A 12,587-nucleotide genomic window follows, 5' to 3' on the forward strand; every position below is an offset into this window, starting at 1 on the left:
AATTAAAAAGTTTAAACGAATAGTTTCACCGCAAAAAAACACCCTGAATTTTTGCACGTTTTGTGCCAAATGGAATTGTAAAAAGCAAACAAGACAATGAAATTTGTCTCAAGAAAATACTACGCAACCTATTATTTTCATTCAATAAACATTATTTTTTTAATTCTGGAGACCTATGATAAAGAAAACTTTTTGACAGAAATTGTCCCGCCAAAAAAATCATAGAACTCTCAACGAAAATGCTATGATTTTGGTTCATAACCCTTACTGACCATAGACAATCAGAGTGCTGTGATAGAAGCTACATGTGCGTGTGCGTGCAACGGCCATATTGTGTTGAATGAATGCGAGAAGTGACTAGGCTAAAGAAGCCAAAATTATTATCTTCCAACATCTTCTAGTTGAGAAGTAATCGCCCGTTGTTATTACAATGGAGAATGTTTATGGAATTGGTGTAGCCAATAGGTACGCTCTTTTTTTGGATGATGAATCCGACCCCCTGGAAGCTTTGAAGCAGAAGGAGGAAGAAAGAGAGGCTAAAAAGAAAGTCAAAGTTGCCGAAAAGGAAAACACCAAGACTAAACAGGAAATCCAGCCTAAAAGTAAAACAGGGCCGGTTGCTAAGAAAACTAAGGAGATCATTGGAAAATCTGTCGAGAAACGCGACGGTAAGTGTTGAGTAATTCCTATACAGTATTAAATTACTTCCCATGTGACTGGTACATTTTTAACTGTCGTTACCGGTTTGTTTAGACTTGAAGTCCAACATCCAAAAAGGTTCTAACGATGGCAAAAACGAACGTAGTTTCGAAAAGAAGAACAATGAAAACCGCGAGGCTGTGAATAATAGAAGAAACCGTGAAGACAACCGTAGTTTCAGGGGGAACGAGCGGTAAGTTCTGAATTTCAGTCATTTAAAACCACGTGTATTTTGGCAGTTGATGTTTATTTACAAATTATCCAGTGCACAGTCAGCGAAATATCGTCAGTGAACGAGCATTCATTTGTAACACGAGATAATGCGTAGGTTTTTAATTGTTTTACCTATTTATTTTTAGCCCATTTCCTACCTCGATTGAAACATATTTCATTTATTGATCTAGTTCAATTATATCACTGAAATCTGCTTTGGTATGTGGCTCTGATAACTCTATGTACCCCTACAATATTTTGGCACAGTTTTTTCACTGTAATGTTTTACTAAGGGCTACACTGGAGTACATCCATGTATTATAAAGATTTGTCACATTCAAATATCACTAGGGATACCTGCAACACTTGCATAATTTTTCATTTTTACTTATGTGACAACTTTCTTATTTACCCCCCAGTGGTGAGTTCCGTAAAGACCGTGAAGATAGAATTAGGAACAATAATACTGGAGACTTCGAAAATCGCCCCAGACCGGAGCGAGGAGACCGTAACAACCGTGAACGTAACTTCAACAAACCTGGAGAAAACCGTGGACCCCGAAAACCATTCAATGAACGCCGAGGAAAACGTGAATTCGACAGGCAAAGCGGATCGGACAAAACGTGAGTGAATTATCATTCCTTGTTAAGCAACACTTTCCCAATTTTTTTTCTTGTTACATAGGTTTTCTTGAGAAGTGTTTCTGTTTGGAACTTAGGGTACATCATCATTTTCCAGATAATCATATCTTCAATCTTAGATCAAGGCGTAATCGGCCAAAAAATCAGTAAACAAAATAACAATTTGGCATTAATATTCTTCTGATGTTTATTTATATAACTTTGAGGTTAGGTTGAAGCATATGTGGTTAAAGTCCATGACAAAAATAGAACCTGTCAGACCTAGTTAACAAGAATTGATTAACCATTGTTGGTTTTTAAATTTCATACTTGAAATATAGTCATTTAGTTTTTTGTAAATCAATAACTTGAGGATATTTCATTACGTCTGGAGCGCGTTCCGCAAAATGCGCATGCCTCATGTACATACTGTCATGTTCTTTTGAATTGTTGCCAGATCTCCATGGATATCTGAAATAAGCAGAAATAAAAAATTTTGGATATTAACGTCTAGCAGAAAATCATGCGTTATGTTTTGTGCTTTCTTTCTTTGGACAAGTTACCATAATTCCTGCATCATCCGAGGCTTTTAACAAAAGCATGGCCAGATGGAACCATCAGTGGATTTTATTGTGGAGTTATTATTTTATTAATTTTCCATTTATTAATTGATAATGAATATTAATGCAGCCATGGTTACAGAGGAGTGAAACATGTGGACAAGCGCGACGGTTCTGGACCACACAACTGGGGATCCAACAAGGATGTCATCGAGTTAGTATAAAATTTCATTTGCTTCGCTATGATATTCATGTTATCTTTGTTTTTTAAGAGAGGCTGATCCTAACAAGACTACCGAATCTAATGACAAATGGGCGGAAAATGAGGCTAACGTATCGAACGAATCCAAGTTAGTATTTTCGTTTATAGTAAATTCGACAGGAATATTATCCTTGTAATTTTACAGGGGAGAAGACACCTCTGAGCCAGAAGCACCCCAACCGGAAGAACCAAAGGAACTGACCCTGGACGAATGGAAAGCTCAGCGTGCTGGCCGTGCTAAACCTACCTACAATATCCGGAAAGCTGGTGAAGGCGAAGATCCCTCCCAATGGAAGAAGATGTATGAACTGAAGAAGAAAGAGGATGAAGAGGTCAGTTCCAACGCCTCAATTCAATTTTAAATCTTACTCTTGGTTGTTTTCGCAGGAAACCGAAGAGGAGGAGTACGAAATGAACGAATACCCCCAACGTGTTGGCAGACAAAAGCACATTCTGGACATAGATATACAATTCAACGATAGCAGACGTCCCGGTCAAGGAAGAGGTAAAGGACCCAGATCTGGACCAAGAGGGCCTGGAAACAAACCAAACCCACGTGGAGAGAGACCAGAAAGACGGTTCCGTGATGATCAGGTGAGTTTAGTTTGAATTGTTCGTTTCTATCTCTTAATAAGTACATGGTGTGGAAATTTTATTGTTTGGTTGTATTTTTGCAGGGCGAAGAAAAACAGGACGTTCGTAGGGCCCCAAAAGTGGACGATGAACGTGACTTCCCATCACTTGGTTAAGTTCGCAACCAATCACTACAGGGTGGAGCATGCGCGCGCCTCGCTTAACCCTAAAAACGTTAAAAAGTTTCAATGAACTTTTGAAATTCAGTTTTCTTCTAATAATTAGAGACTACTACTACATCAGTTTGGCAGTGTAGTGACTTTGTGCAGTTTTAAAACAGATCATTTCAATTTTTCAACTTGACGTAAATTTGATAGTAAGAAAAGTGTTGAAATTTCTTATATATAATTGTTTATCAGTGTAGTCTGTGATCCCAGGTCTGGGTGACGGTTACTAGTCAGTGTTAAGCTACATTGTTAACGGTTTCTAGTGGCTGCTTTTGAAAATTATGATCTTGTTTATATACTTAACACAAATTTGATGGTTTTTATTTTCGATCAAATTTTCGAATCGAATGAACAACTTAATGTTTATTCTTTGTTTCTAGGATTATTTCAACAGATAATCTACACTTTGCATTATCATACGAACGTTGTTTTGTATTTAACTGGATGTCATTTCTGATATCAATAAACTTTCAAACTGGTTCAATACATGTTTTTATTCTTGTACACCTTACCTAATCTCAGAATTCCCATCTGAAAATAGGATTCATACATAAAACTACAGATTACAATTGGGGGGTATATCAGATTTCTAATTTTTAAGGAACATTTTATTGCCATGAAAAATGGCTTGAGGTCAAAATAAATGAATAAGGAAGAAAATCCCCGAGACAAATTTTCTCATGATTCACTATGTAGTTTTTATGAGTAATAAACTATTTTGAGCTCTAGTGAGTTGACTGGCATGAATGGTTTTTATGATTCCTGAATAACTCGACCTTTTTTAGATGAGAACGTTGCGTGAATTGATCTGAACAAGTTCGAAAACATTTTTTTAGAATTTAGACGCTTCATTGATCCTTCCACACTGTTTGTTCTATCCAAGGAACATAATACAGCACTCTGGTGTATATTGCAGGGGTTTTAGGCAGCCCGCACATTTTACCTATAGACGTTATACCAACCAGATACAGCTTATCAGTGTTGATCTGAAGTGGTCCTCCTGAGTCTCCCTAAAAAAAATTCAATTCATTCATTGAATATTTTCCGGGAAATTATGAAGAATACAGAGACAGCCTAACAATGATTGTCATCATATAGGTATTTAGGGAACTCTTCATAACCCATGAAGCAAAGATTATAGAGTTATAACTCTATAATCTTTGCCATGAAGATGTTATAAACACCCCAAATACTGAAATGCATTCCACTCAGTAAAAAACATTGATTGTGTGAGAGATACATTATTGAGGAAAGTTATATTTGGCCTCATTCTTCAGAATGTCGTCAATATTACTTCTTATATAGGCAGCAAGTGCCCCATAGGTTGCCTGTAATAAAAGTCTGGGATTGTCGTTTATTTACCTGGCAAGTGTCTCTCCTGTCCGTCCTACTTCCCGCACATATTTGTTTATTTTTAGAAACTCCTTCAGGGAGATCTTTCTTCGAAACATCAGCGTAGGCTTCGTTGCAAACGGAATTCGAAAAATATTCCAGGTCAACTCTGAGCAACGTATTGCTCCTTGGTCCATTAACTTCTGTTTTGCCCCAGCCTGTGGCTATAAGTTTCTCTCCAACATCTGATTCGGATGTCGATAGGCATATTGGTAAAACAGCTTCAGAAAATGTCACTGGCTTATTTAGCCTCAATAAAGCTATATCGTTATATTTCGAAGCTGGTGAATATTCTGGATGGGGTATTCTTTCCACAACAGAATACATTTGAACAGTTTCTGACTCCTTGGATGCCAAGTCTATCTCGCCCAATCTAACCCAGCTTACAGGGCCCCTAAAAACAGCCCATAAAACAAAAAATCATGTTCAGATTGAGTATTTTTGAGAAGAGTTGAAAAAAGGTCTGATATGATGATGTAGGAGTTCAATTAGATCAGTGATTGAGAATCTAAATAATACAAAAAATCTGTTTACTTAATCTTCCTCATTTTGTTTCGTTCGAATTTCAACAGATGTTGCAGAAAGGACAAATGTACAGTCTTTTCAAGAAAAAAAAAACCCAAATACCCGCCAGATATGGGAGTCAGGTAGTGCTGTAAAACCAAGGTCGCTTTGAAATGGTCATGTCGCGTCCTTTTCATCCCTTTCAACTATTTTCGGGAAAGAATAACTTTCTAAATTCGAAGATTGCGAACAAAAGAAGTTGCCTTGAAGCCAATATTTTCAGGGTTTTACAATTGAGAAAAATTTGGCAGCACTAATGCATTGCTTTGTGTTCTATAGTCAATGTTTTTGAGCTACAGGGTAGAAATATTTGCAACTCGAATTGGCCCATTGGCGAATATTCGGTACATAGCTGAAATAATTTTTTTTTTATTTATGACTTACATCTCCACAGATTTCAGACAATGGGCCGCAGTTACCACGAACATTTCTGAAATGAGACTACCACCACATAGCCACTGGATATTATTTTCTGCCCCATATCCCAAAGCGGCCTTAAATAAAAAAAAAAAATAATGCTATCGCAAGAACTGGATTAGTTATATAATAATATACTGAAAAATACCTTTTAGACTTCAAGAAATAACAAACACATGATCACTTGTGAAGTACATGAATATCTTTTTTTTAAACAACATACCATATGTGGAAATTCTTTTTCTATAGCTGGTGTTCCTTTAATGATGAAAAATTGGAATGTCGACCTTCTGATCAACCAATCGTGATATTCCTTGCATTCTATGTGAAAAGAAAGTATCAATCAAAAAATTATAACGCTTGTTTTATTTTGGAATTTTTCTCACAGGGAAATGTTATTCATGAGCGTCCGCAAAAATCAGTTTTTCAGAGCAGCCGAGTGATAATTTTTCATAAAAGTAATCAATAATTAAGCCCTAAAAGTTCGTAATTTTTGAAATCCCCCTCTGCGGACGCCCATTACTTTATTCCAAAATTTATTCGTAATCTCCATACTTACTTTCCACAGCTTTGGATACTCCATTTCTGTTTGGGGTTGATGGAGTCACTGGAGGATTATACGACTGAGTCGAGGGGGTAGGTGTCAAAATATGAATTTGTGTAGTTTCTGTCGGTATTGATGATGATGTTGTCTGCGGGGGTGTAACAGATGGGGGAGTAGACGGTTCAAATGGAGTTGGCTCAGGGGGGCCATTATCATCAGTGTAATCATTGCCCATAGTCATTATTTTAGGGTACTTGGAATGAAACAACGAAGATCCATGGGAGAATGAGTCTGAAATTTAATGTTGAACAATAATTTGTCACATAATTATTTGAATTCAAATTGAATTTTATATGATACATTATATTCCATCTTGGGCCTTTTGTCTCATTTTTTCCAAGTTAACAGTACTATGAATAATATTTTATTCATATTTCATCAGTCTCAATGAAAAACCGAGTGAAAAACCCTCTGACCAGCTCCTGGGTGGTCGATGAGTAGTCATTTCTATTGAAATTTGAAAAATTTTATTACAGATCCTCCATGACCCCCTTGGGCCCCCTGCTGTATGCGCCCCTGCTCTGACCCCAAAATTTGTTCCAATTTTGTTCTTCATAAGATATAATTATTGAATTAACCCCCTATATTCAATTCTCATAGAATTAATAAATATAATTATTCTGTGAATGGTTACTATGAATATGATAAAATAAAAATTCGAATGGTAACTATGCAAAAAAAATCCTTCACTCATTCTTTCTGTCAGATAATTTCTGAAAGGCACACTCCTTTTTATACTTTTACATTTTACCTCCCATTTTTGCACTTCGACAATTCGAAATATACATTATTTCTACACCATAACATCCGTATTCAACTCCTTCTCGTCTGAAAAAGCAGGTGAGCCTTTTTTGCCTCGAAAATTTTGAATTTTGATTTTTTTTTCAGATAAGTCATCATGGACCGTTCAAGACCCCGAACATCTCGTCCCAGAAGACGCTTAGAACCCCTCATTGCTAAACCAAGACCTCAAGATTCCGAATCTGGTGAGTTTCACGAAATTGAACAAAAAAATTACTTTTTTAAATTCAATTTTCCTTATTTTTCACTAGAAAAACATGAAACATGGATCGAAAATTAAGTTCTTACGGGGAATTAAAATCAATAGTTATGGGATAATTGAAAAATGTTCCAACAGAATTCGATCGAAATTCTGTCAAATTTCAGCACACATTTTGAAAAAAACAAATTTAATTTTTTTTTTCACTAAAAATAATCAGTTGTGAATGATTGAGTTGGAAAATTGATATTGAATATCCATGCGTATGTATGTAACTATATTACTATAAAAAGAACCTACAAAAAATACGAAAAATCCAAAAATAATTATTGTCAAAAGGGGTGTTGTCAGAATTTTTTTAACTGTCAAAAAACTATAATTTTTGAAGGACCCTTCTGGAAAGATTATTTTAGTCCTAAAAGAAGATTTTTATGATGATTTATTTATTCAGATACAGCAACCGAGGCAGATGCTGTGAAAATAGTTCGACCTAAAACAGCTTTTGTTAAACCCTCTACTAGTTCAAGGAATTGCAGTGGCGTGCGGGGAGAAGAAAAATTTCTATCTGCTCGTAGCTCTTCAGGTAAATTCGATTGCAATATTTATAGATAGTTCGTTATCTTTCCGAGATTCAATCCATTCCTTCTTTGAAAAAATTCAAAAAATGGACTAGAGATGCCAGGAGCGTATTTTTGTAAGGGTTATTTATGCTAATAAAATAATGATTTTTATAAATAGGAAATGAAACAGACACTGAGACTATCAAACCAATTTCTCCGCATGAACTTTTTCCTAAATATGCACCTCGAAGGAGTTCCAGTGGCGTCCGGGTAGTACAGGCAGAAGAAAAATATTATTCATCATTCGATTCAACTGGTAAGTGAATTCAGAATTTGACATTTATTGAAAAACATTTACAGAACTTTTCATTTCAAAAGTTGGTTGATAATCTATGAACCCATAGGCGTCGGTGAAGAGTTTATTAGGGGAAGGAAAAATCGAAATTTTATTTTTGTTTGACGTAGTCTTTTATTAATTGTTTTTTTTCAATGCAGGGACGGAAACAGATACTGAAACTCTCAAGGCTTTTTCCCCTAAACAATTTAATTCAACCCCAGAGCCTGCAGAATACACCAATGAAATCGTTTCTCCTGATGAGGAAGCAGAATATTCCTCAGATTTTGAGTCTGATGGTGAGATGGTTAATTCTGGAAATTCATACAAAATAATTCCACCCAAAAGTCCATGGGCGTCGGTTATATTTCATAAAAAGGGGTATGATTCTTTTTAGTCATTACTTTATATATCAATATTTAGGAGCAGAAACTGTGATAACAGTCCCTCAGAAGCAAAAATATTCGTTGCCTGTCCCACCAATGAGTTTTAGCGATGAACGGTCTGTTGACAGTGAAGGGGGTTACTCCCCAACTGCAGAATCTGATGGTAAGTGAATTTAATTCATTTAAAATTAGGGGAAAGTTAATTTTTCTGTTTAATTATTGAACTGATCTTTTCAATGCCGTATAAGTCGAAATCCATGGGCGTAGATTGGGTGTTGGCTTCTCAGGCTTGTCTACTCAATTATTTCTTGTAAAGATTTTAAATATTCCGATATTCTATATGGGTAAAATGAGATGAATTATAAAAGAATTTGGTCAATTCAGTTTTTTGAATACTTAGATGCAGAAACGGTGGTATCAGTTGCTCCAAAACAAAAAAGGCCACTGAGTGTTGAACGATCTCAAACATGTTTGAAGGATGAACTACAAAAGGTACCAATTCTCAACTTAGACGGTGAGTGACATAATTTTTCATGCCTTCATGTATATACTCCTGGGTTTCTTACATTTTATATCTAACACATGGCTCAAAGCTATAGCAATATAGTTTGATTTTTGCTTGTACTTCTCAATTTTGTTTAAATCTTTTTTATCAATTTTGTATAAAATAACAATAGGGATAATTTTATTTATTTGTCTTCACGTTTTCGACGATGGCAAATTTTCTTGTTCGCCCAGACCTAGATAGTGTCAGTGGAAAATCATCTGTTATGCTGAAATCAACACATGGCTACACTGACCTAAAACTGAAGAATCACAAGGGACGAGATTCTTCAGGTTAGTTCAATGAATTGAATGTTATAGTTAGAATGAAAAATATTAATCTTCTACTTGTAAGGGTCTCGACTCGCTGACCAATTGAAGAAAATCGACTCCAAAAACATGCTTTTCTTCCCATCGAAGAACTTAACACGTATGAGCGTTGAAAACATTTACGGACCTGCCACAAATAAGCGATCATCCTCAAAGCTTCGCCAAAGTACAGAATCCCTCAAATCCACAAGCAATGTCAGCAACGACAAAATAATTCCACCAAAAACGCCCCTGGAGAAAGACACCCCTCGACCAGCTGCTGCCAAGAAAGTCGACAAGCCACTTGAGCCTACCGTAAAGAAGAACGAACCAAAAATCTTGGCACCCCTGATGGTTAAAGGCAGGCTCGATAAGAAAACCGAGAAAAATCGACCTACTGGCCCTGTTAAGCCGAAGCCCTTTATGGCTTCAGGCTGTGGAAAAGGGATTCCACCCCTGGAGAATCTTCCCAAGCCCAAAATTGGAAGTGAGTTGGGTTCCCTGATTTTTAAACATCTTGTTCACATCTGAATATATGTTTTAGGGCTACCGGCGTTTCTTTTAAACCGAAAGAAAGAAGCGGAAGAGAGTTCATTGAAGTCTGGAAGCCTAAATACTCTGGAAAACAAGGAGATCAAGCCTGCAATACCAAACCCGACCCCAAGAAGTAGTAGACCAAGTGAAGACTTATTCACGAGAAACCGTGAGTGATAAATTTTCTTTCACAACAATATAGGTACTGAGTAAACATTTTGTAGGAATACCCTTGAGGAAGCGAGGCTCCCAAAGTACTAGTAACCTGATTTCGAGTATGGCTTCGCCGAAGATAGGTAACAAATACACTTAAAACAATTTTTACGTTCTAATTTAATGATTCTTCAGGTACAAATGAGCTAAAACCCAAGAAGAGCGTGACTTTTGATCTCCCTGACGCTGAAAGTACCGCCGAAGAGGAAGCAGAAGAAGAGGAAGCAGCGGTTGAGGAAGAAGATGAGGAAATTCCAAAGGGGCCCAACACTACCTATATAGATCCTTTACGGCGAAAATTCAAAAAATGTGAGTATTTTTCTCAGATTGAGCGATTTTTTTTTACCCTTGCTTCTTTTAGATTTCGAAAAATTACCCACATTTGACGAAGGACCCTTACCTATCACTGAACCATCACCCCTTTACCAACGCATCAAGAATATAGGCTGGGATTATTCCAGATTCACCCCGAAAAAATCCAGATACCCCGTACCAACAATACCCTATAATTTCCTCGATCAATACTTGCACAGTAAGCTCCTTGAATTCACTCATTTAAATCGCAAAATAGCTAAGAAACGATTTAATCTGAAACATTTCAGAAAATCAATTGTTTTAAGGGCCTTGTTGCATCAATAGGGAGGGTAGAACAGAAACCTACCCTCCATAGTTAGAACCAATCTTTTACCATAAATCCTTCATGTTCTAAGTAAAGGGTGTTCCCACAAACCTCCAGAACGGTCAATTCTTGTTTGAGATAGAAGTGGGACATGCTTAAGTCATAATTATATTTCTCCAGCTTCATCCTCCATCTTTTTTTTTAATACAATCGTCACACTTATCCTTTTAGGGGACTCTTCAATCTGAGTAGTAGTTGAGTGTTTCAACAAGGATATCCCTCAAGTTGAAGGGGCCTATCTTAACAGGGGATGATGATTTGGGTAGAATGACAAACTATTCCTTATTTTTGGTGGATGCGCTTACATTCCAAACGATGAAATCGCTGCACCAATGTCGTATCATACATATTTTGAATTGAATTTCCTGCAGTTTCAAGATTTAAACTTTTCCTTCAAATGTGTTGATTTTCTGTTTGTTTTTCAGTATTCGAGAACAATCTAGAACGAGCTGCCGTTCATATGAAGTACGGCAGTGTGACAGTTTGTACATGCGACCAAAGTGGCGATGGTTCAGATTTCTGCGAAAAACATGTCGACCCTACCAGACTGCAATACTACCAAGAGGTGGCTGAAGTGATGACTTTCATTTTATCCGTACGATACGAGGTGCCACACTATGACAAAGCTGAGAAGATGTTGGAGGAAAACTACCCTTTCATATACCATGGTTGTATACTCAATAAGCCTAACAGACTATCCATGGATTATCGTGTAAGGGAGGTCAGATGCAAAGCTGAATTGGTAGCATCCTGCAGGCGCGTTTTGGAGGAGGAAGAACTCCTTGCAGAATTCACACAAAGTGAAGAGATCATCGGTAAAAAGAGAGATATCCGCATCAGTGGACGCATGAAGGATGTTGATGAAGATTTCGAGTTATCTTACACCTTCCTGTTCATGGAGTATCCGTATCTGTTCATCCAACTTGTGCAGCAGATCGAGTTCATGCCCTTGGCCATCGAAAGAAAGATCATTGGCACTCGTAGACAACAAATAGTGGATAAGGCTAACTTGCCAGACGATAAATTGCAAGAGCAAGAGGAGTTGTACAGGGCAAAATTGCAAGGAGATGAATAATTATTTTATATTGCTATATTTTTACATTGATATACATTTACTGTGATGCCAAATTCCTGTGATCATGAGTTTCAAATAAAGACTCATTTCCTCGTTCGTATATATTTTTTTTATTTCCAAATCAGTCTTTTTCGTTTCAGTTATGGACTGAAGACGATCAAGGTGTTAAAGCTCAGTTTTTAGTATACTGAGCTGGTATTAGATTCTAAAATTAAATCGCGTTTTTAGATTTAATCCCTAGATTCTAAATATGTGAAACTTAATTGACTTTCAATCAATATGTAGGTGTTATTCGATCAACTTACCAGAAATTTTGGGCAGGAATAAGAACAAATGCAGCAATATACCATACAAGCACGAGACCATGATCGAGATGGGTATAAAAATCGCGCGAGAACCAGAAAGAACGAATGAGCGAATTTAGCGCAAAATTCTTCCATGTCAAACAACAGAAGAGGTAAAAAAACGGATGTAGGTGCTTTATTCCACGTACTTGGTATGAATAGAGCAGACACGTATGACTGCTCTTTGAGAATTGCTATTTTTAATATTATTTCGATTATCTCAAATTATATCATTACGGAATTTCGCAATTTGTGTCACCTTCCTGTTTTATTTTATTTTTATTCTCGGAACGAATAGTTACAAGAAATCAAAGTCATTAACTCGATTCAGGTGCAACTTGTCTCGTAATTTTATGCAATTAAAATCTATAATAATATACGTTCGCATCAAAATTCTTGACAAATTTGTTTCTGGTCCAGCGGTTTTTTATTATTGGCAGTCTGCAAAAATTAGGAAGAAATAACATTTCGGAGTTCTT

At 36.6% G+C, this 12,587-nt stretch overlaps 3 protein-coding genes across 6 annotated transcripts; 2 read left to right on the forward strand and 1 right to left on the reverse strand.

Moving 5' to 3' along the window:
• Positions 1-275: 275 nt before the first annotated feature.
• LOC123321484 (plasminogen activator inhibitor 1 RNA-binding protein-like) lies at positions 276-3,638 on the forward strand. 2 transcript variants are annotated; one of them, XM_044909120.1, is made up of 8 exons: positions 276-668; positions 754-892; positions 1,332-1,535; positions 2,223-2,306; positions 2,365-2,442; positions 2,500-2,686; positions 2,742-2,948; positions 3,032-3,638. In XM_044909120.1, exons 1-8 carry the CDS (start codon positions 431-433, stop codon positions 3,101-3,103), a joined length of 1,209 nt encoding a protein of 402 aa, XP_044765055.1. In that variant the 5' UTR covers positions 276-430; the 3' UTR covers positions 3,104-3,638. The 2 variants fall into 2 exon arrangements, with proteins under 2 accessions (XP_044765055.1, XP_044765056.1); XM_044909121.1 differs by having other exon boundaries at positions 277-668; positions 2,235-2,306.
• Positions 3,630-12,247, reverse strand: LOC123321486 (serine protease snake-like). The gene is made up of 6 exons (XM_044909122.1): positions 12,070-12,247; positions 6,087-6,362; positions 5,751-5,848; positions 5,495-5,604; positions 4,517-4,940; positions 3,630-4,164 (listed from the first exon to the last, which is right to left on the reverse strand). Exons 1-6 carry the CDS (start codon positions 12,128-12,130, stop codon positions 4,003-4,005), a joined length of 1,131 nt encoding a protein of 376 aa, XP_044765057.1. The 5' UTR covers positions 12,131-12,247; the 3' UTR covers positions 3,630-4,002.
• Positions 6,839-11,864, forward strand: LOC123321483. Of its 3 annotated transcripts, none has more exons than XM_044909117.1 (14): positions 6,839-6,971; positions 7,020-7,117; positions 7,583-7,714; positions 7,870-8,007; positions 8,187-8,324; positions 8,449-8,574; positions 8,812-8,925; positions 9,150-9,248; positions 9,310-9,750; positions 9,808-9,966; positions 10,022-10,093; positions 10,146-10,319; positions 10,372-10,542; positions 11,115-11,864. In XM_044909117.1, the coding sequence occupies exons 2-14, from the start codon at positions 7,030-7,032 to the stop codon at positions 11,762-11,764; spliced, it is 2,502 nt and encodes an 833-aa protein (XP_044765052.1). In that variant the 5' UTR covers positions 6,839-6,971; positions 7,020-7,029; the 3' UTR covers positions 11,765-11,864. The 3 variants fall into 3 exon arrangements, with proteins under 3 accessions (XP_044765052.1, XP_044765054.1, XP_044765053.1); XM_044909118.1 differs by having other exon boundaries at positions 6,845-6,967; XM_044909119.1 differs by lacking the exon at positions 10,372-10,542.
• Positions 12,248-12,587: the final 340 nt, after the last annotated feature.

Source organism: Coccinella septempunctata, chromosome X (assembly GCF_907165205.1).
Source record: "Coccinella septempunctata chromosome X, icCocSept1.1, whole genome shotgun sequence".
Classification (NCBI taxonomy): Eukaryota; Metazoa; Arthropoda; class Insecta; order Coleoptera; family Coccinellidae; genus Coccinella; species Coccinella septempunctata.

Bases quoted from the DNA above. Each gene is read 5' to 3' on its own strand.
- LOC123321484 (XM_044909120.1), top strand. From the start codon at position 431: ATGGAGAATGTTTATGGAATTGGTGTAGCCAATAGGTACGCTCTTTTT. The intron at 669-753 runs GTAAGTGTTGAG...CGGTTTGTTTAG, and splicing joins ATCTGTCGAGAAACGCGACG to ACTTGAAGTCCAACATCCAA. The intron at 2,949-3,031 runs GTGAGTTTAGTT...GTATTTTTGCAG, and splicing joins GACGGTTCCGTGATGATCAG to GGCGAAGAAAAACAGGACGT.
- LOC123321483 (XM_044909117.1), top strand. From the start codon at position 7,030: ATGGACCGTTCAAGACCCCGAACATCTCGTCCCAGAAGACGCTTAGAA. The intron at 7,715-7,869 runs GTAAATTCGATT...TTTTATAAATAG, and splicing joins ATCTGCTCGTAGCTCTTCAG to GAAATGAAACAGACACTGAG. The intron at 10,094-10,145 runs GTAACAAATACA...ATGATTCTTCAG, and splicing joins TATGGCTTCGCCGAAGATAG to GTACAAATGAGCTAAAACCC.
- LOC123321486 (XM_044909122.1), bottom strand. From the start codon at position 12,130: ATGGTCTCGTGCTTGTATGGTATATTGCTGCATTTGTTCTTATTCCTG. The intron at 6,363-12,069 runs GTAAGTTGATCG...ATTAAATTTCAG, and splicing joins ATTCCTGCCCAAAATTTCTG to ACTCATTCTCCCATGGATCT. The intron at 4,165-4,516 runs GTAAATAAACGA...AATTTTTTTTAG, and splicing joins ACAGGAGAGACACTTGCCAG to GGAGACTCAGGAGGACCACT.